Here is a 22557-nt window from a genome sequence, read left to right as displayed (position 1 = left end):
GCAAACCTAAGTACTAGTCAAACTAATTCTATTTAAATAGAGAATAAATGTTATATTTTTAAGTAGACATTTCAGTGTAAATCCAATCAGTCAAATGGAAATTCGCTTAGTCTGCAGGTTTGCTGCGGCGGGGGTATTTCTTTTTGGTATCATGCAGCCAGCAGGCACTTTCTAGTCAGGAGGACTAGGAGGGGGACTGAGCGAGAGCGACAGCGACAGGAGGAGGAGACAGGACAGACAGAGTGGAGTGAGTGAGCAGTGAGGACTGAGGAGTGAGGACTGCGGGAGGAGCAAGGAATTTACTATACGACGAAGTGCATCTCGTGTCAAATCTCAATTGAAGTGTTCTAATAATAATAATTTATATTATGTCTGACAGTACTCAATCACGTAAAGCTCTTGGTGCACAGCGAGTTTTGGCAAAGTTAGAGAATTCAGTTAAAAATGGTAATTACTATGAGGCCCATCAAATGTATAGAACACTTTATTTCAGGTAGGCCTATGGCAATTTCTCGAATTTAAGAAATTTAGGCTAGAATTATTGTGTTTTGGCTCAGTACATAGGCATGAGTACATTATTAAAGCATTTGTAGGCTAGTCGATTTAGATTTAAGTTTACTGGGGTCATTATTGGGATAGTTATTTATAGCAACAGGTAGACAAGCCAGGCCTATTTAATATTGTCAGGGTGTGGCATTAATCTTACCTTGTTGTAACCTGCATGGGTACAGTTTCTTTACTGGGCTAAGTTACACTCAGTTAATATTGACTGAAAATATCGAATAATAATTTAAATTTATCAATTATAAAATGAAACTGTCATAACCTAACCTAAAACTAACCAAACTTGCTGATGATAATGAAAAAACCAAATGAAGGTTTACTAATCGAATCGATAGTTTCAATTGACAATGGTGTAGTCCAGTTAAGGAACTGTACCCTATTTTAAAGTTTTATCTTGGCCGTCAACAGTTACTGTCTATTAATAAATAAGTTAGGCCCACCCTAGGCCTACAAGTTAACCTATTGTTGCAATAACTTAGACCTAACTTACCTCAACTTTTTTTTCGTGGTAAATTGATTGATGGGTTGGCATCACTGATCCATCTCGTAACATCTGTTGGCTATAAAACCGGCCGTCGAATTGTTTCGCGCACACAGTCTGTTTTAAGTACCTAAGCCTAGCCTAAACTTACATGTTTTTGGGTGAAATAAATCTATATATGTTAGGCCTGTTTTCAAACTATCTGAAAGAAATTCTTTCTAAGATCAGTGGGCAGCCTCCCAGGTTCCTTCACCGAATCTTAGTTTCCCGCAATGAAGTTGAAAAGGTTCTTCCTCTTTGGATGCTAAAGGGAGTTTGGAGACAATACATTCAACCCTCAACAATATTCATCGGGTACTTTCCTGATAAAGGGAACATTCATTAACTTAGCCTATTATCAATGATTTTTTATAATTTTTTTTTCTTTTTCCGATATATCGATATTAACAAGTTGAAACATACTGTATCAGCTGATATGACAACTACAATAAATAAAAATATTGTACATTTATCAATGGACAGTTAAAAAATATATACTGAAAACTGCTCTAAATTTACCTAAACATAACTTAACTGACCAAACTTGATGTAGCCTAATATTACAAACCAGAAACGGCCAGACTCCAGAAAGCACTACAAAGTGAACAATCCAACCCTTTGGGCGCAGTAATGGTGGAAGATGGCCATCTCACGACCAACATGGGCGACACTCTAAAGGAGATGCTAAGAGTACACTTCCCGGAGAGCTGTCCCTTAGGGGAAGGAGCCAATTGGCCACGCCCAGGGAAGTCTCCTAGGGAGGTGGAGCTAGCCAGAAGGGTGTCGGGAAAGATATTCAAACCAGAGGTTGTGAAATGGGCAGTAAACTCATTCGGCCCTTTCAAATCTCCTGGGAGAGATGGCATATTCCCTGCTCTCTTGCAAGAAGGCAGGAGGTCCTAGTGGACCTCCTTGTTGCATTGTACAGGGGCAGTTATGCACTGGGACACATCCCAACTTGTTGGAGAAGAGCCAGAGTGGTGTTCCTACGAAAGAAAGGAAAAGAACCAACTCAGCCTAAATCCTACAGACCAATATGTCTAACCTCATTTTATGGTAAAGGCTATGGAGAAGATCATTAACAGGCATGTGAGGGATGATATTCTCATGAACTCAAGCCTCAGTTGTCAATTTTTAGCCTATAGCCTAATCTAAATGCGTTTGAAGATATTAAAACCATGAATAGTATTTCAAAAGAACCGGTATGGATCTTAAACATAAACGAATGACATTTTTTGCCCAAAAATGAAAATAAACATTATTTAAAATTGCTTAGGCCCTAAATGGAACTGTCTTAACCATTTGGTAATGCTATTAGGATAGGATTTGGGACTAAAACGTCATTTTTTCATTATTATGATCCATAAAAACTAAAACAAAAGGAATGTGGATCGTAAAGGAAAACAAAAATATCGATAGGCTATATCGGAAAAAATTATCTATAATAAATTAATTATGAATTTATTATAGTCCTCTTTTATGCTATTTGGGCCTAATATGTTATTCCACAGGCACATTAATTAGGCTAATCTTGTAAACATTTGACTTGATAACAAAGTTTAATGCTTGATACATCTTATTTTTATTTCCTGATTATGTACAATGTATTGAATAACTACTTAGGCCTAATTTATTATTATCGAATGATAGATGAATTATGAATTTAATTCAAACGATAATATGATAACTACATCAAGACACTCTGACAACCAGCTTCAGATACTATTTACTACTGCTAATTCACTGTTTAATCACATAGGCTAATTGGGTCAGTCTATGTTAGGTTTTTTAACCCTTTTTAAAAGTTAAGACACTGTCGGCGTAGTTATTTTGATATTAAAATTGATTGTGGACAGTAGTTATTTGGTCATAGATTGATAAGCGGGTACCTACAGTAAAAAATAGCATAAATACAATGAAGTTGGATATAAAGGTTTGGCTATGTAGCAAAGCTAATTAATTTATGCTTGAAGTTAACATGCAACCCCCCTCCCCTATTAGCATGGAGATAGCCCTATTTAACTTAAGTAGCCTTGTAAATTGCAATACTAAAATGTAGCTAAAATTTGTCACTCTTACTAAAACATAAATGTTATATTTCTTAGGTATCTTACTACCAAGAAATACACAGAACTCAAAGAACTTCTATTTGAAGGTGCAAAACTTCTATTGCGTCATGACCAAGTGAGTAAAGTTGTTATTTTTTCTATCAATTATGTTGGATTTGGTTGTCTTTATACTACAAATAAAAATAAAAATAAAAAAAACTTCGTAAACTCCATAACATTGAATGTCAATACTTTTAGATTTGTTTATGTTTCAAACCTCACTGACTACAGTTTGATCAACATTTTGTAGGCTATAAAGTTTAATTGCTTATAGTTGAGTCCTAAAACTAGACCTAGGCCCTTGATAACTCAGCAGTTGGGATAACATCACTGTATATGAGTTCCCTACCTAATTCTCGGTAATTCTGCCTTTTCTCTAACTCACCCTCTATGTGTCCATATTAGACCAGGTTAATGAGACGCTACTGTATGTTAATTTAGCCCTGGAACCTTTTGGTCTAGGCCTATATTCCAAAATGACGCTGTATTTTGCCGCTGTTTGAATAGTTAATAAAAGAAATTTAAAATTCATGGATTAAACTACTCCTATAGTAGATTTGTCATCCTTTGGATGAGACAATTTTAATGTTAGTTCCCTCCGGTTCCTCTGAGGGGCATGTTTTTATTTACAAATGGTTTCTTGTTACCTTACCTTACCCTCTGGCGCTACAGCCCCTGATGAGCCTTGGCCTCCATCGCAATTTGTCTCCAATATTCTCTGTTTCTTGCTCTCTACTCTGTCTCCAATTCCCAATTCTCAAAATTCTTAAATCCTCTTCAACATCTTGCAACCATCTTCTCCTTGGACAACCTCTCTTTCTTTTTCGGTGCATAGCCATGCTTTTTTATTCCCCATTCTCACTACATGACCGAGCCATCTTAACCTCGTGGATTTTATCACCCTAACTATGTCCTCCATGGATTAGATCATCCAGCTCCTTATTATCTCTTATTCTATATTCTTAAGCTGGTGTAGTGATTAGAGCACGGGACTTCAGTCCCTGAGGTCCCGGGTTCGATCCCCGCCAAGTCACCAATGGATTTTATCTAAGTGATAATGCCGCAACCCCTAGGTCTAGCCTGAAGTAATGTGAAAAACAATCCCAGGTTCGTGACTAGCGTCCTAGGAAAAATAAATAAATAAATAAATACAAAAATATTGCACCCCTTCTTTTATTGGACTAAAGATTCGTCTGAATTTTCTTTTTCATCGAAATCTCTTAAGTCATTAGCGTTTGCCTCATTATGAAGATTTGGTCGATTGTACTTCTGCCAATTCTAAAGCCGCATTGATATTCTCCTATGATATCCTTTGCAAATTGGTTTAGTGTTTTCAACTAAATTACTGTAGGCCTACCTATTGAGAAAGACTGGGACTGTGGCGTCGTCCTGTAATCCAGCTACTAGGAGGTCACAAATTGTGGATATTTATAGGCATACACTGTGGATGCGATTCTAACTGGTGTGGATTATCATCCGCACTAGTGAGTACTACGACTATCCGCGCAGTACTACCCTGATAATTAGACCAATTTAAAAAAATGTGGTTCGAATTCCACTATCAACTGTAGGTCCCTTAGTTGCCATTGGTTGTATGGGCTATTAATTAACAGCTGTGTCTAAGAACATGTCAACCTTAGTCACTAACAAGACTCCAAGTTTGCGCCACTCATCCCTCACTCATATTTGGGTTAAAATACGCACTTAGTGGCGTCCCCATCTTAAATAATTTATATAATTGATATTAATGGAATGTCTAGTACCTGTACCTATAACTCAGCAATGTTATTCCTCTGTAATTTTGACAAACTGCCTTGTCTCCCTTCTTAAATATGGAATGTATGATTCCAATGTTCTTTAGACATTAGGCATTTTCTCTTCCTTCTATAACTGACACATCAATTTGTGAATTTTTATCAACAACAAATCCCATCCATTCTTGAGTAACCCTGCCGTGATTTGATCTTCCTTGTTATTTTTCAAGCTTGCAATGGCTTCTGTATTACGTCAGATAGAATAATATTAGTAGGAAAAAACAATACAAGTTGCTATTTACATTTTGTCAGGTTGAAAGTATTTCGAAAAAATCTACACAGTTTTTTTTCTTTACACCAGTGCCTGTTTTTTTTTTCTTTTTTTTTTTTTTTTCAGCATTTCCTAGAAATTAGATATCCCAGCGGTTGTTCATAAAATCGTTATTAGAGTACAGCACATTGGACAACAAAAGGCGTTTAAGCCGAGATTTTGAATTGGTTTTTGGTTTTGGCATGTTTGATGCTGGCAGGAAGCTTGTTGAGGATTGTGATACCAATCTGTGATGACAAAAACTCAATCGCCACACTTCTATGCTGCTGAATCTGGTAATTGCCCCCTAATACAAGTCTATCTATTAATTATGAGCCTAAACAAATGTTAATTATTGGATAGGACATTTTGTGGCTGATGTCACTACAGAAGTGGCAGTTCCAGGGTTGGTAGACAGCAATTGTCTATGAAATGCCAACTTTTTTAATATTTAGGTCCCACTATCTGAAAATTATAAATAGGTAACATTTTATGCATTAACATAATAATGTTGTTTTTATTAGCAAACCAGTGGTGCAGACTTAGCCAATCTGTTCATTGACGTATTGGTGAAGTCAGAGACAGAGCCGTCAGATGAATTCTTCTCCAAGATCGCTCAGTAAGTGTTCTTCAAACTTTTTATCTGTACAGTAACCTATGGAAGATGCCTATGAAGATTGTATGGAAGAGGCCTATGTAGGAATCTAATACAATCTTTGATTGAATTGTATGCTTACCGGGTACTGCTTTTTCTTATGAAATATGAAAGCAAATATATGCTGCAATATATATGTACTTATAACAACAAAACTAAAATAAAAAACCAGAAAACGCCAAATAAAAAAGATCAAATCCTCCTTCTCCTATGTCTAGATTGCGCATGATTACGTGCGCCAGGTTCGCTAGTTTTATTTAATTCTATAGATGCCAAAAACCCAAAAATATGATAAATTGATGATGTTACAAAAATATTTCTTTAAACCTTTGACCTACTTACTAGACTTTTATTTGGCGTCTTCTAAGGCAGGGCTAGGATCTGTCATGTTCCTTTGGCAGGAAACTCTCCATCATAGAGGAGTGTGAAGAGGTTTGAAAAACAAACTGTAAATAATTATACTATTTTCTTATATACATATGGTACCGTACATCAAACATCACTACAGCCTACAGGAATTTTTCTTCTTCTCCTTCGGTAGGCCTAAGGTGTTATTTTACAGTTTTATTATTAGTGTTGCATGGTATTTATTTATAACTTAAAACTTACACTTGGTTTTAGTTGTGATCTTTTCTTGAAATAGTTGCCCTTGTGTAGGTTGTTCAGCATGATCAGGCCGGAGGTAGCAGAGAGGGAAGTGTTTCTGGGCAGCGCATTGCGGTGGTCGGCCCTTCACAACACCCACTGTGCCAATGGCCATCCGTCCCTACACCAAGCTTTTGCACAGATCTTCTGGAGAGGTACGGTAAACGAATCTGTTTATCACGTGGATTGAATCAGAATTTATATTTTTCTTTAAATAGAAAATTATATTTGTTGTCGCTGAAATGGCTGATGCAACAGTAGTTAATTGTGATTTCACTTTCATAAAAGTTTATGCCTGGCAATATCTGTGGTGTATAGATAGTATTTTGGACTGTTAGGCTATTAACTTCTTCTGATATGCCTATTTGTGTTTTTAACAGATTTTTTAAAGTGGCAAAGGAGTCTGTCCATCATCACAGTTCTTCCTGAAAACAATCGCAGTTCATTTTATAATATTGCAAAACCAATCTATATAATATTACGTAAGGCAATTCTTTGCGTAAAAATTGTGGACGACTGTGGTGTCGTAAAACGACAGGAGAGGGCTCAAATTAAAGGTCTCTATCCTACAACAGCGGGAAAAAAAGTTGAATTCCAAAAAAAAGCATTATAAACCACTTAAAGCTGATTTTTGTTATAAATACAGGGTGAATTTTAAATGAGTTCCCCCCCTACTTTTTTCTACATTTCTTAAGATATCAACTTCGGACCACGTCAGATCATTGTAGTGTAGTAAGTACTTCATTTTGACTGGATAAACATTTTTGGCCGCCATCTTGGATCCGCCATATTGGATACAAATTTTTTTTTTTTCAAATGTAAAGGTAGGGTTGTGACTCATTGTTTCAAACTAGAATTTTACGCTGATTACAATGCCGCAATTAGTTTAAAAAAATCTTGATCCGTTCTAAAGTTATGAGGACTTTTTAGGCTATAACTTTATTTTTAGCCCATTTTAACATTGTGCATTTACAAACTAAGACCATAATCTCAAAATAGTGCTAGATAAAGATAAGTATACACCACCATTTATTGTCGACCTATTATTACTTGGTTATGACGGTTGTATTTTTTTGGCCGCCATCTTGGATCTGCCATTTTGAAATGTGATAAATTAATTTAAATATGAAGGTGGTGTTGTCACCCATCATTTCAGACTACTTTTTTATGCTGAATTTAATGCTGCAATCCGTTTTGCATTTTCATATTTGTTTTTTGAAATATTGGAAATTTAAGTAAGATAATTTTAATATTTCATCAAGAAAGCCTGAGAAACAAAAACGGATTGCGGCATTGAATTCAGCATAAAAAAGTAGTCTGAAATGATGGGTCACAACACCACCTTCATATTTAAATTAATTTATCACATTTCAAAATGGCAGATCCAAGATGGCGGCCAAAAAAATACAACCGTCATAACCAAGTGATAATAGGTCGACAATAAATGGTGGTGTATACTTATCTTTATCTAGCACTATTTTGAGATTATGGTCTTAGTTTGTAAATGCACAATGTTAAAATGGGCTAAAAATAAAGTTATAAAAAGTCCTCATAACTTTAGAACGGATCAAAATTTTTTTAAACTAATTGCGGCATTGTAATCAGCGTAAAATTCTAGTTTGAAACAATGGGTCACAACCCTACCTTTACATTTGAAAAACAAATTTTGTATCCAATATGGCGGATCCAAGATGGCGGCCAAAAATGTTTATCCAGTCAAAATGAAGTACTTACTACACTACAATGATCTGACGTGGTCCGAAGTTGATATCTTAAGAAATGTAGAAAAAAGTAGGGGGGGAACTCATTTAAAATTCACCCTGTATAGTTGATTGCGCTATATTTCCAAGCCAGTATTCAATACCAACTAAGTGGTTTATTTCTTAAGCCAGTTAACTCTGCAATGCACTGTATACTATACTAAAACCAGGGATAACATTATCTATAATTGAGATTTTTTAAATAATTATGTATAACCTTATAACTTCTAGAGAAGAACTTTGTGTTGGCGAGATACCATTTCCTTCACTCCCGAGACGGAGCTGGCTTCGCTACGATGTTGGTTGAACTACACAGGACGAGAGGTTTTGCCACAGAAGTAGACCTGTTTATAGCTCAAGTTGTCCTGCAGTAAGTGTTTACATTGATTGCCCATCTTGAATTGCAAAAAAACCTGTTAGGCCTAAATATATTTTTAGATCTAATTATTCTTGTTTAGAAAGGATCTTTTATGGCTTTAACATGGCCAAACTTAGTTGACTACCTAGATTTGTTTTAATACAAGTATTTTTTATTTTGTTTTAAATTGGTTTTTTAGCCAATTAAATTTATTTATATAGATTTTGATGAAATTTGGTAAAAAAACCTGTATAAACCCACATTTATTGGTTCGAGTAATTATGACCGTGAATTCGGTCAACTGTTAAAAACCTTGATTTAGCCGTGAATTTGTTTTTGAAACCTTAAAATCCCAAATATGTCACCTGGAGACGTCACAAGGAGCGAGTCGTGTGAAACTGAATGCAGTGATATCGGGATTGTTCTGTGTGTGAGTGATAGAGAGACACAAGGATAGAGAGAGACAGTGACAGTTAAGTCATCGTGCCTTGAATTGAATTACAGTCCACTGACCTGGAAAACCAGGATTTCTGCGTGATTTTTTTGAACTGGGAAGAAACTGGGAATTATTCGTGGATTTCGTATTTGACCAGGAATTTTCAATTTGCCACGATCGAGCATGACGACAATGACGTATCCGTGACCGCTGGAGACAACGATGACGTTTCCGTGACCGCGGGTAAAGACGATGACGTTTTCATGATCGCGGGAGACGACGATGAGGTTTTCGTGACCGTGGGTGACATGATGACGTTTTTGTGACCACGGGTTACGACGATGAGGTTTCAGTGACTGCGGGAGACAACAATGACATTTCCGTGACCGCCGGTGAAGACAATGACGTTTCAATGACTGTGTGAGACCACGATGATGTCCAAACTCCAAATGCCGTGGGATTTTTTAGTGATTTTGCTGCGATTGCGATTTTTTTTTTACGCTCGACTGCGGATTGAATTGATTTTTAGTATTTAATTAATTTGCTGGTGCATTATTTTTTTCCAAATTACCATTAACCTTAAGACAAGAGCCGAATCCAAGAATACTAAAAAGGAAACTTAAAGATTTTATAACAACTAAAGCATTATATAATATACAAGCATTTCTTGACCCAGAGTTTTATTCAAAACCTTCTGGGACTTGAAGGGCTTTTGGATGTTTAGATTATTTTACTGCTTTCTTATTTTATTTATGATTGTTATTTATTTTGTTGAGAATCTCTATTGTAATAGTATAAATAACCTTCTTTTTATGGTAAAAAAATGGTAGAAATAAGTTAGAAAACAGTTTTAAGTTATAATAAAGAATCACTTTTCGACACTGTTCAATGTACTGTAAATATGTACCAAAAGAATAAAGATTGTTTGAAATGAAATAATATGTTATATAACATTTTGTTATAGGCCTACTATCATTGAGTACACTATCATTGACTATACTATTCATCAACGATTTTAAAATTAACAAGTGTACCTACAGTAACCATAAATAACCAATAGTAAATATTTGCTGTCCAAATAAAGTATACCGACATTTCAATTTAGGTTAAAAGATGTATCTGATTTATTTTGCCGTGTGTCAATAGTAATTACGTAACTTTTCATTGCAAAGAGTAGTCATTTATGGTTGGTGTAATATTTATTTTTAAATGCTTCCTATTCCATCTTTCTTCGCTCTTCGCCGACTGGCCGATTATTACGTTCTATTCATGGAATGGGCCTTAAGGATTTTACGGTCTTGTGCTTTCCTGCATTTATAGATCCAAGCAATGTTAAATTTATTAATGGTGTCATATTAATCGGCTACGAAACCTTACTTGTGTACTGGTTAGAAAAGGCATTACATAAAGTCTTGTCCTTTTAACTAACATTGTTTGGAGACCGTGAAATTTATAAAAGCAGACGGTGAGAACATTGAAAACACCGTGAATTTTGTTGACGGCAAAATATTGGGAACCCTGGTTAAGGGCCAGTTGTAGTAATATGCAGATCAACATAGTAGAATGTGTTTAGGAAAGGCAAACATTTTTGTATCCTGTTCATAGTCTTGTGTCCCACTCACTGGTTAACTGTAGTGCCCTGGGATGCATTATAAAAAGTTTTGTAGCCTGTACTATTATTAAAACATTTAAATTTATTAGTTACTATTTAGGCCAACTAATTAACAAAATAATGTTTTTTGTAAAATACAATGTGTTTTTTGCTTTCTACAGATACTTGTGTCTTCACAACAAACACACAGCAAACGTTGCGTTCCAGAGCTATACAACACAGCACCCTGCCATAGTAGACAAAGGGCCACCATACATCCTGCCGCTACTCAACTTTATATTTTTTCTGTTGAAAACAGTCGAGAGGTAATTGATTAATCGATAATATATTTTTCTCTAGTCGTGGCTGGAAAACTGTTAAATTCTAAATAGTAAACAGTCACTCTTTTCAAATTCAACAATATGTTATTTTGATTTCATTTATTCATAAATTTTTCACAATCCATAAACAAAAACCAAACAATTTAGATATCTGTTTTTGTGTGTGTTTTTGGGTAAGGAAAATGCATTTTAATTTTCTCTCTAGCAAGAACTTTGGAGTGTTCAGGCCACATGACAGGTCCATTGATATGGCAAATAAACCTCTTGGCTCTTAATAAGACGGACAGATCCCTCATTCACACCATAGCTGCTTTTTCCTAAAGCGAGTAAAAGTAAATGTAAATAATAGGTAGCAATTCTGATAATTTAGAAGATTTTCTCCAATTCTTGCCACATTCTGATCATCAAACATTACTCATTGAACGCCATGATTACCATAATTTAATTCTGTCAAACTGTTGGGCCTCAGCTGATGTAGTAAAGAGTTAGTGTTGTGTGCTTCTGAGGGTTCAAATCCTGTCAATCATCAATATTTTGATAATCAAATGCTATGGATGTTCAGGGCCCACTACAAGGTGTAGGCTCCAGAATTAATATTCATTGTAGTAGCTCGGGAACTGCAATATTGACTAAATGGTTTTATTTTACCTGTCAGTTTGATACCGCTCGTGTAACGGCAATGTTGCGTCCCCGTGATAGGCCTATCAAACTTAAAGTATTTATTTATATGTTGCGTGTGAAATGTATGTTCAAACCATTAACGAAGATATCCAAGGGCATATTATGTTTATTCCTAGACTGTATAGTGTTTAAAAAATGACAGCTTGCCAAAACATGTAGTACGTTGGGTGTTACAATTTGGAACTTGTAATAATTTGGACTAGGTAATATAAAACCAATTAGTCTGTAGGTCCATCTATCAAGTAGTAGTAGATTATGTTACTAGTCCGGAAAAAAATATGTTTACCGGACGAGTTTGATTGTTCCCGCGCGAGACAAATTCAAGTGGAGGATTACCATACGAGTACGGTAATTCTTAAACTACACTTATCTCCACTTTTTTTAACTATTGACAATATGTAATGTAATATAAATATAATACTAAATTTTAAGTTGCAAATCTCCACTGTACATAAATAAAATTAGAGTTTTGTCTGTACTTTGCTCAGAATTATATATTTTTTTGTTATTTTTAGTTTTATACATTAAAGAAGCTGAAACAAGTATTATCTCAAATTTTGTCTGTCTGTCACGGCCCAGAAAGCATTTTACGCGGCCTCCTGAAAAAAACAACAAAACAGATCATGATGAAACTATTATGTGTTCTCTATATGCATGAGAAGGTTTTTAATTACTTGAAACGTGAATACATCCATGGGATATTAAATAACAAACACTCAAAAACCCAGTTTTGCGCGGTATTAGACTCATTTTGTTTTCAGTTATACCATACAAGTCAAGTGATTAGTTATTTTACTCTTGTCATGCAGTTTGAATGTCTGTTACAGTGGTAAGCTGGCCGCTTTCACCATCCTGTGTGAGCAGTACCAACCTAGTATCAAGAGAGACCCGTCTTATCCCGAGTACCTAGACAAGATAGCGCAGATATTCTTTGGTGCACCACCTCCCAAGAGGCAGAACACCGGAGGATTACTAGGTAAATTGAAATAAATAAAAGTAGCGGACTTTTTGTTTATTTCATCCTTTACTCATATTTTTCTTCAAACAGTGGATCTGGAATTTTAACATCATTTGTAAATCAATCATTTTGTTACTTGTCTGTGAAATCTGTCCATACATCAGATGATGTTTGAAATTTTTTTTACTTTATGAATCATTCAATGATATAGACAAACAGGGCTGTAGTTTGCATCTATGTGGCCCCAGGCGGCTTACTCTATTCTGATTCTTTGGTGGCTGGAGCTTAGGGGGCTTAGAAATACACTTGGTATTGCTTCAAGACGTCCAACTCATCCCTTTTGTTTGATTCCGTAGTGATATTACGGGGTCTGCGACCCAAAAGTTTTTAATTTGAGTTGTGCAAAAAAATTGTTTATCGAGTCTCAGATCCAAAACAGAATCTAATGCTTTGGAAAGTATTGATTTTAAAAAGATTCTAATTGCTAATTATTGAAAGCCAAATGGCAAAATGGTTAATATTTTCCTCGTTTCAACAAAATTGTAAGCGTACATTGTAGTTAAGGAGAACTCACGTTACCCACTTTCACAACAAAATAATGAACATCTTCTACGATCACTGCGACATCACATGATTATCATCTTCTGGGGCCAAGGCAAAATCTAGAATGTCTCCTGCTATTGCAAAGAAAAAAAGAAATCGTGATCATCTTTTGTGATCGAGGAGACTTCATCTGCATTTTCCATGATCGTGGCGAAATTGTGGTTTTTTGATCACACAATATTTGCATATGCTTTTTGGCGTTTGCAAGAATTTAAAGTTATGCCAGAAAATTTAATCCCCTAACTAATTTTATTGGTAAAATAAATTTTTCAAGCAAAAAATTGTCAAAAGTTAGCTTCTTCCACTCCTTGGCCAAAGCCTACGGAAGCCTCTGTGTAACAGTTAGGGAAATAGGGCCCTGGATACAGAGGATTTTCTTCAATATAAATACATACAATAAATATGTTATCAATTTTGTATCCTGGATGTTCACCAAAGATATGCCATTCAATCGTTAATCTAATTTATGGGATTTAAAAAAAATCAGTACCAAAGATGGTATTATACTCCATTTTTTAACCATGTGTATTTGAATTTGTCTAGGTTTATATTGTGAAGTACTTTTTCCTCCATACTGATCAAATCAGTAATAAAGTATTAACATCAGGATTGATTTCCGGCACATCCACAAAAACTTGAGAGTGGCGTCAAATCCCTTATAACCGTTAAATTTTCTTATTAAATAAATGCCACTGATATGGAAAACTAAAAAAAATAAACAGCCAACAATAAAATGTCCTTGATTACAGGAAACATCATCCAGTCACTTGTAAATGGATTAGGAGACCAAATAGACTCAGATGAGGACGACACCCCACGACCTTCTACCTCTAGACAGATGGAGACAGAGGCTGTAGATTAGATCTCTCCACCTCACCCTCCCGCTTGAGCTCTTGTAGATATTTCTAAATCTTAGGTTAATAAATCACGTGATCCAGTCTAGGTTTGTTATGTGTGCTTTTATTTGAGCAAATGGTTTTATACAGGGTTTCACATAGTGGTTTTCTACAGTTAGTGATGAAAAATGCTACATATCTTGTGTTTTGTTTTTTTTTTCACAAATTCACAACAGTGTGAGGTGTATAACTTGTATAAGCAAAATGTTGCAGGCATATACTAGGAAAAAAAGATTGTTAATTTTTCCTCATATTTCTAATGAATTTGACAAAAGAAACACCTGTTTATTTATAACAAATATGAAGTAACATCCAGATAAATGTTTAGTATCATGTTTTTAAATTTCCCATTTTACTTTTTTTAACTGGATGAGGATCCACTCTTTTATTCTTAAAACAAATTAAGAAATGGATTCTTTTGCAGCTGACAACTGCAGGGATCTAAAAACCACCAACACTTAATTTAGCAAGTCTTACTAAAAACTTCTTTAGATGTCAAGGATTATGTGACGAGGCACGTTTTAGTCACAATATGTCAGTCACACGACTCTGGATCCATAAAAATAAATTGTATTGCTTTTTGTCTTAATATCTTGATTAATCAATATGTTGAAGACAGGTATCCAGTTGATTGGTTATGTGTTTTAAAAATATCTTAATATTCTTAATATCTGAGCTCAAGATAGGTTTAAAACTAACCCTAAAATAAAAGTGCCGCTACATAAACATAGTGTAAATAAAAACTGTACATAACTACATTGTACCGATTGTCATCAGGCTCCCTTATACAACCTTAGTTTGTTTTCCTAAATGATTAAATTTAGATGTATTTTAAGTTTCAGACATATTGTTACCATGGACATATTTTTAACTTCTAGACTTCTAGACAATTCATTAATCAAAGGAAAAATGGGGTTCGGATTGGATTCCACTATAAACTGTTGGTCCCTTAGTTGCCATTGGCTGTATGGGCTATTAAAAATTAATTAACAGCTGTGTCTGTGGAACATGTCGGCCTTAGTCACTAACAAGACTACAAGATCACACTACTCCTTCACTCATATTTGGGTTAAAATACATAGAGGCGTCCCCATCTTAAAATAATTGATTAAATTGATAATTGATGAAACGGCATTAGTTGATGCTAACTACAACACGGATAATTTGATGCAAAAGGGTAACATAAACCATTTTATATTACAATTTACGATACAGAGGCTTACCCACCATAGATTCACTGTGTTTTACAACAAATATTGATAAAATGTAAATACCACATCATCAGACATTGAAGTCTTTTTGTTTGATTCTGTTGTGTTTTTGGTTTATTTGTTTTTAACACAGTTCAGTGTGCCATGGATTTTGGTTTGAAATTCAAATATATTTAATCTTTTTGTTGACTTGTTATTTGGTGTATGATTATTCTAAGATCGGTTAGCAATACTTGCCCAGAGGTAGGCTGTATATTGTTTAGCAGTAGACGAATGTAGTTAAGTAGATAATCTTAGGGGTGAAGAGTACTTTAACTGAAGAACCTAAACGAAGTATGTGAAGGGGTTTAACATACATTGGGTGCTATAAGTTATACTATCCATATTAGGATAACTAATCGGTGGTGTAAACTGAGATATGACTTAAACTGCTGCTCCAGTTACATCATAAACCAAACATAGCATTAGTGTTATTTATAGAAGGCAGTTTAGTGACCTTAGACCATTTTGTTTAAAAAGTTCTGTAACAATATAAGCGAAAGAGACCGGAGAGCGCAAAGAGAGCGGAAGAGAGATATAAGCGATAGAGTCTTTTACGACAACTGACACCATGTTGGGTATTTCAAGACAAAGATTAGTGTTGAATAAATTATATGATAGCTTTGTGCCACGATGGCTCCGGTTAGCTGGTGTTTTAGAGGATTAAGGATGCAGAATATTTTCAAAGTAGTCAAATACTACTATTCTACTAGTGTTATTAAATACAAGTGCTCTTCACCTTTAATAAAAAATGACACTTAAACTCATTCATCTATATGTTGTACAAGTGAAAGCAATTTCCCATTCAATTACAGAAAGCTATTTTTGAACATTTGATAATAAAACATCAATAAACCCATAAGTGGAATCAAGATAACCATTTATATAGGCACCTTACAATGACATCTTTGTTTACTGTTAACCATCTGTACTTTAGTAGATGAATGGGTTGAATAATTCACTAATGTATTTTCCTGTAAGCTATAAATGTAAAATATGTAGATTGTAACAAAATGTTATTTGTAGAACCTTGCTAATCTGTCTTTAATGGTTATTTGGTTATCAAACCGCACCCTCCTTGCAAAGTGTTTGTAACTTTCCAATTTAAACTTATTTTGGGCATTTCGATATGTTTGAATTTTAGTGGTAATTATTTTACCGTTAGCTCATGACATAGTGCAATCCAAGTGTCTGTTTATGATAGTTGTTGTTTGTTACCATTTAATTAATATTTATTATTGAAATGATTTTTGGGAATTTCCTCTATAGGGAATAAGCTATTACCGTAGTACTCATGGTAAGACCTGGACCCGGGACCGATTTACTTTTTCCTTTTGAGGTCCCTAGAGTCCAAAAACACCATCTGTTCAAATTAATATATATTTATATATGTGTCCGTTAACGCGATAACTCGAGCAAAAGTCATCCGATTTTGATGAAATTTGGTACAAACGTGTAAACCTACGTTTATTCAAACGAGTTCACGAACCAGCATGATTGGACTATGGGAACAGGGTTTTATGGGGTAAAAATTGGTTTTTCCCATTTTTGACCCTGAAATCCATTTTGTAGAGCTTAAAAAACAAATAATTTAGTATATTGAAGCGTTAGTATGCGCCTAATGGTTACGGAGAAAATTCCAAAAATCTGTAAATTTAAAATTACCATGTTATTCTTATGGAGAATAAGTAAACTGTTGTAGTTTGCTTGTTTATGAACGTATTTTGATCAAATTTGGAAAATGCATTAATTTCATACCAAACTATTACATTTTACAAAAAAACACCTTTTTACCCTCCCTGTTGCAGCAAACCTAAGTACTTGTTAAACTAATGTCATTTAAATAGGGAATAAATGTGTTATTTTTAAGGAGACATTTTAGTGTAAATCCAATCAGGCAAATGGAAATTCGCTTAGTCTGCAGGTTTGCTGCGGCGGGGGTATTTTTATAAGTGTTTTTCTTTAGTTCATGGTTAAACTCCCTGTACCATTAGTGACAGATTATCAAGACTCTACTTTAGAAGATTAAACTTTTAATATTAACAGTAATTAATATGAATGAAATTTGAAATATTTATAGATTTAGCATATTTTATCAGTGACCCAAATAATTTTAATTTCAGATTAACCATTAAATGTGAATTCTCAATGAAATACTACTTACACTCATTGAAGTGTGTAACATAAAAATGAATTCGGGATATTCATAATGTTCGTTGCCATTTTACTAAACATCTAACTTAAAATTAAAATAACAATCACACATCTGTTTTCCAAGAAAAACTAGTTTGGAAATCTATTTATTCTAACACTCTACATTTTCAAAATTATTATAGAAAAAAGTTTCACGGTCACTTTTATGGTTGCAGTTTTTTTTTTATGTTCTACCTTCACGTCCTAGGATTCTAAACTCTAGCCTGTAACCGTTTTACACCTTACTTAAAGATGGTCCTAGAGGGTTGTGGCATTATCTTTTCACATAGAGAAAACTCACTGGTGACAGCTGGGATCTAAACCTGGGACATATGGACAGAAGCCCCACTAGACCAGCTCAGCTCGCTCCTCGTAGCCGCAGTACTCGTAGGAGAAGTTTCACATAAACTTTATAAAACTTTGTCACTAAAAAGCATTTGATAATTAAAATCTAACTGTTAACTGTTAACAAAATACAAATTTTCAAAAATAAGTCTTAAGCATAGTAAAAATAAAACCAAAATTGTACATTCTTTTGTTTTTATATTTATTTATTATACTTTGTTGGGAAGTAGTCAGAATTATGTGAAAATGTACTTTCTATGACACAGAATCAATAATAAAACTATTAATTTCGAAGTAGCCTATGATTTATTTTACTTCCTATCTCTGATGCATCACTAGATACTGATCTTGATGTAACTATGCTGCAATCAGGTACTTTCTTTAATATCTTTTATCAAGTACAAAAATAAACTCATGCTGAATTCATAGATCTAATAGCAACCTAAATACACCACTTGGGGAAGTTTTACGATCTAGTCTTACTTAGTCTTTCTTATTGCATCTTCAATTCAATTCTCTAGGATTTGGATAGCATGCTAAAAGTATGCCTGGGATGCAACTCAAGCATAAGTTGGTGCTTTCCTCATTGGCATTGCTGTTCAATGTATGCTGATCTTCCACTCGCTTTTTGTTTAAGCCAGTTTTATCTCACTGGCATACCAGTTTCCTTCTTTTAATTTAATAACAGATCGACCATTACTTGAATCCTACATCGGTAACCGAAAAAGTCAGAATAGATTGTGTCATACTTAAACTTATAATCGTATTTGATGGTGTTAGAGCTTTAACACAATTACAACCAACAATATATAGAGGAGACCCAAGAGCGATGTCTAACTTCCAAAAATCCACCTTCAAAAACCACTCCTTAAGAGAAGATAACTCGCCAGTTCTGAGTACAACTGCCTTGTCCCTGTTTACTGACTTATTACAACTTAAAATCAATTAAATAGGACCATGAGATTAATTAATCACAGTCGGGACCACGAGAGTCTGCAGTTGGCGTCAGCCAATCACAAGACAGGGCTAGTGCGACGTTGCCATATCGCCTGTTGACAACACTAATTAAAATATTCAAAGCAATATTTTCAAATCAGCTGGTATTATTATTAGATTTGGCAACAACGGGCGGTCCTCATTGGCTCCTTCGAAGTCACGTGGTAAATAGGCTCATCCCTCAACTGCAGACTCTCGTGGACCGTACTGTACTGGATATCTAATGTCAATCCAAGGTTCTCCTAAAGGAATATAACAAAATCGTATTCACTTCTCAGCTACCCATTCATATTTTTTTTATGTTTGAAGTCTTGAAAACCACTATTGCAAACATACTTTTAGCTGAAGAAGATAAAAAGAGTTATAAAGTGATAATTGTGAATCGGTTTTAATAGTCTAAATTTTCACAGTTTCATGAACTTATTTCACTAAACAGGGTTTAGAATGTTGAATTTGAACCAATAGCCTAATAATATATTTTTCTAGATATAATGAAACTGAACAAAATATTATGTTGTAAAGGTAAAACTCCAACTCATGTCTACGCAAAAGCAACTATTTAAACAACTGTTAAACAATATCCAAACCAATAGACAAAAAGTAAATAAGCAGCTTGAACCGAGTGTGTTCAAAAATGGTTAATTGTTCTCATAGAACAATAAGTATGTGCGATCACAATAATTTTACACTTCTTACCTACTAGCAGGTGTCATAACAAAGATACTTGGAGGTATAAATACAGCCTGAATTGCTTATTCATATCATTGATTAGTGCTTCAATTATTCTCAAAAAATGCTTCATCTACGTTACTTCTACCTCATTATTGCTGCCTTGTTCATGATTTCAGGTAATGTATTTCATTTTATACTTTCATTTTATTTTTAGCGAATTTCCCTATAGGGAAGTAGCTATTACCGTAGGTCTCATGGTAAGACTTAGGCCCGGGACCGATTTACTTTTTCATTTTAATGTCCTCAGAGGCCAAAAACACCATTCGTTCAAATTTTTATATATGTATATATATATATATAGATATATATATATATATAGAGATTTATATATATATATATATGTGTCCGTGAACACGATAACTTGAGTAATTTTTATCCGATTTTGATGAAATTTGGTTTGAAGGTGTAAGGCGGGATAAACTTGAATGAGTTCGCGATCCAGCATGATCGGACCATGGGAACAGGGTTTTATGGGGGGTTTTATGGGGTAAAAATTGGGTTTTCTCACTTTTTACCCTCAAAACACAAAATTTCCCAATTTTTCTCTAAACCTTCTTAAAGAGCTTAAAAAAACAAACAATTCGGTATATCAAAGTGTTTTTGTACGGTTATTGGTTACGGAGAAAACTAAAAATATGGTAAATTTAAAATTCCCATGTTATTCTTATGGAGAATATTGTAAAATGTTGTAGTTTGCTTGTTTATGGATATATTTTGATCAAACTTGGCAAATTTATTTATTTTATAGTAAGCTATCAATATTTTACTAAAAACACACTACTTTATTAGTTTCCTTGTAGCAGCAAACCTAGGTACTCGTTAAACCTAATGTTATTTAAATGGATCAATTGAAAATCAATTCGGCCAAATGGAAATTCGCTTGGACGGCAGGTTTGCTGCGGCGGGGGTATTTTATAATTTATGCACTATCATATTTTTGGGTTATTCAAGAGCAGAACTGTTTATTCAGGAGATTTACGGAAAGTTAATAAAGATACGACTTATAACACTTAAAACATATGTTTACGCTTATACTGTTACTCACTCACTCACTCACTCCCATGGCCATTTATGCCCAAGGCGGGATTTGGCCGCACCAACAACTGCTTTCCATCTCTCTCGATCTTCTGCCTCTTCCATGATTGGTAATATTGGTATTTTATTGGTCCATATTGGTAATACCACCAACCACTTACCATCTTTTGTATATTTACCGTCTTGTGAGTAACAGTATAAGCGTAAATATATGTTTTCGTATCTTTATTTATTTTCCGTACATTTAATAACACGTACAATGCTGATCAAGAAGTTATTCAGGAGATTTGTACTGGCAACCAAGTACCAATCCATACTTTCAGAAAGATCTATTGAGAACATTCTTATGAGTATGTTATGGGCTGTTTGTTATTATCAGTTCTACATGGCCACATCTATTTTTATTCAATCCCTATGTAACATAAAAATTCTGACTATTGATTTTGAATCTATACAGGGTGGAAAAAAGTCCTGAGAAATTTATGGTAGATGTGCTATTTTTTTTTTTTTTTAGGGTGAGGAGGGAAAATGCTTTTACGCACACAGGTAGCCAGCCTGTAGTGTGAGACTCCTGAGTTTATCACAGACTACTCACTAAAAAACCCCCTCTACTCTGTTGGACACAGACCTGGAATTGTTTGTCACATTACTTCAAGTCAGGCCAACATGTGACCTAAGCCCACAGGGCTCGCACCGTTTCTGGCATTATTTATTTTTTTGACCTACACCGCATCCCGGTCAGATAGGTCAGATAGTATAGGTAGATGTGCTATACTATAGAGTGTACCGTAAATGATAGTATAAAAAATTTTCTTAAACCGTGTCCTCTCCCATTGCAAATGCAAAACAAGAGTATAACTGCAATATAAACATTTTGTACTTACACGCCAACCCTGTACGAAGGACAGGTACTCTGCTAGTATAACTATAAAGCTATAGTTCATTGACTTAATCATTTTCTGTTTCAGGCCTTCCAACATTGGAAGCAAAGAATAAAGGACCTTGGTGTTACAATAAATACTGTAGTAAAGGCCAAAGCTGTGTAAATCGTAAATGCAAATACTAACTGAAGACAGTAGAATTTTGTTGATTTCTCAATAAAATAAAAATTCAACATTAACGTGTCTTAAACTTAATTAGATTCCTCTCATTATAAGCTCATGCTCACTCTGTACTCTGTCGTAATCATACTTTTACTTTAAAAATAGACGGTATAAGCAAACTGACACATACTTTCTCCCACAGGTTTGTAAACAACCTTTATCATGGGTAAGCGGTGGGAGTAACTATGATATTCTATAGAGATAAATCACAAAAGTTGCAATAACTTTTGAAACGTATTTGTTACAGCAATGGGGGGTTGCAATATTTTTGTTTAGAATTATAAGGACCATAATACTTTTAAGCCGGCTTTTTTCCTAAAATCTGATATTTTATTATTCTATGGGATTTTTATGGGAAATATACTATGTATATTGTCATACATACATATATGTATGTATGTACCATTACAATATACCATAGATAAAACATACTCCCTTAGTAGATTTCTCATCCTTATGGAACAGCTGAAGACAATTTTGTTGTTAGTTCTGTACGGTTTATGTAGAGGTCGTGTTTTGTTTACAATTTGTTTCCCGTTATAACAGGCATTTAAAACCTCGTTTAACCAAATAATACGATCTAATCATAAACAATAACTTGTCCCCTAGTTATATAACCAAACAGTAAAGCACAAATCAAGAAATTAACCCTAAAATAATAGAAACAAAGTTTCATCGACACTAGCGCCTTTGTGTCACGTACATGAACTAGACACGAAAAAC

The 22557-nt window shown here is 34.5% G+C and overlaps 1 protein-coding gene and 1 long non-coding RNA gene across 2 annotated transcripts; both read left to right on the top strand.

Annotated features, from left to right (window-relative positions):
• Positions 1 to 272: 272 nt before the first annotated feature.
• LOC128999584 (Golgi to ER traffic protein 4 homolog) lies at positions 273 to 18262 on the top strand. The gene is made up of 8 exons (XM_054426169.1): positions 273 to 493; positions 3190 to 3268; positions 5781 to 5875; positions 6569 to 6711; positions 8548 to 8686; positions 10884 to 11027; positions 12551 to 12699; positions 14034 to 18262. Exons 1-8 carry the CDS (start codon positions 369 to 371, stop codon positions 14144 to 14146), a joined length of 987 nt encoding a protein of 328 aa, XP_054282144.1. The 5' UTR covers positions 273 to 368; the 3' UTR covers positions 14147 to 18262.
• Positions 18263 to 19685: 1423 nt separating this feature from the next.
• LOC128999375 (uncharacterized) lies at positions 19686 to 21851 on the top strand. Its single transcript, XR_008491287.1, has 2 exons — positions 19686 to 19812; positions 21700 to 21851. It is a non-coding gene; the product is annotated as an uncharacterized LOC128999375 (long non-coding RNA).
• The last annotated feature ends 706 nt before the right edge of the window (positions 21852 to 22557 follow it).

The sequence above is a fragment of the Macrosteles quadrilineatus genome, unplaced genomic scaffold, assembly GCF_028750875.1.
Source record: "Macrosteles quadrilineatus isolate MER2022 unplaced genomic scaffold, UCM_ALF_1.0 Scaffold_8__2_contigs__length_117827958, whole genome shotgun sequence".
In the NCBI taxonomy this organism is placed as follows: Eukaryota; Metazoa; Arthropoda; class Insecta; order Hemiptera; family Cicadellidae; genus Macrosteles; species Macrosteles quadrilineatus.
This window is presented reverse-complemented; position numbering and strand designations above follow the sequence as displayed.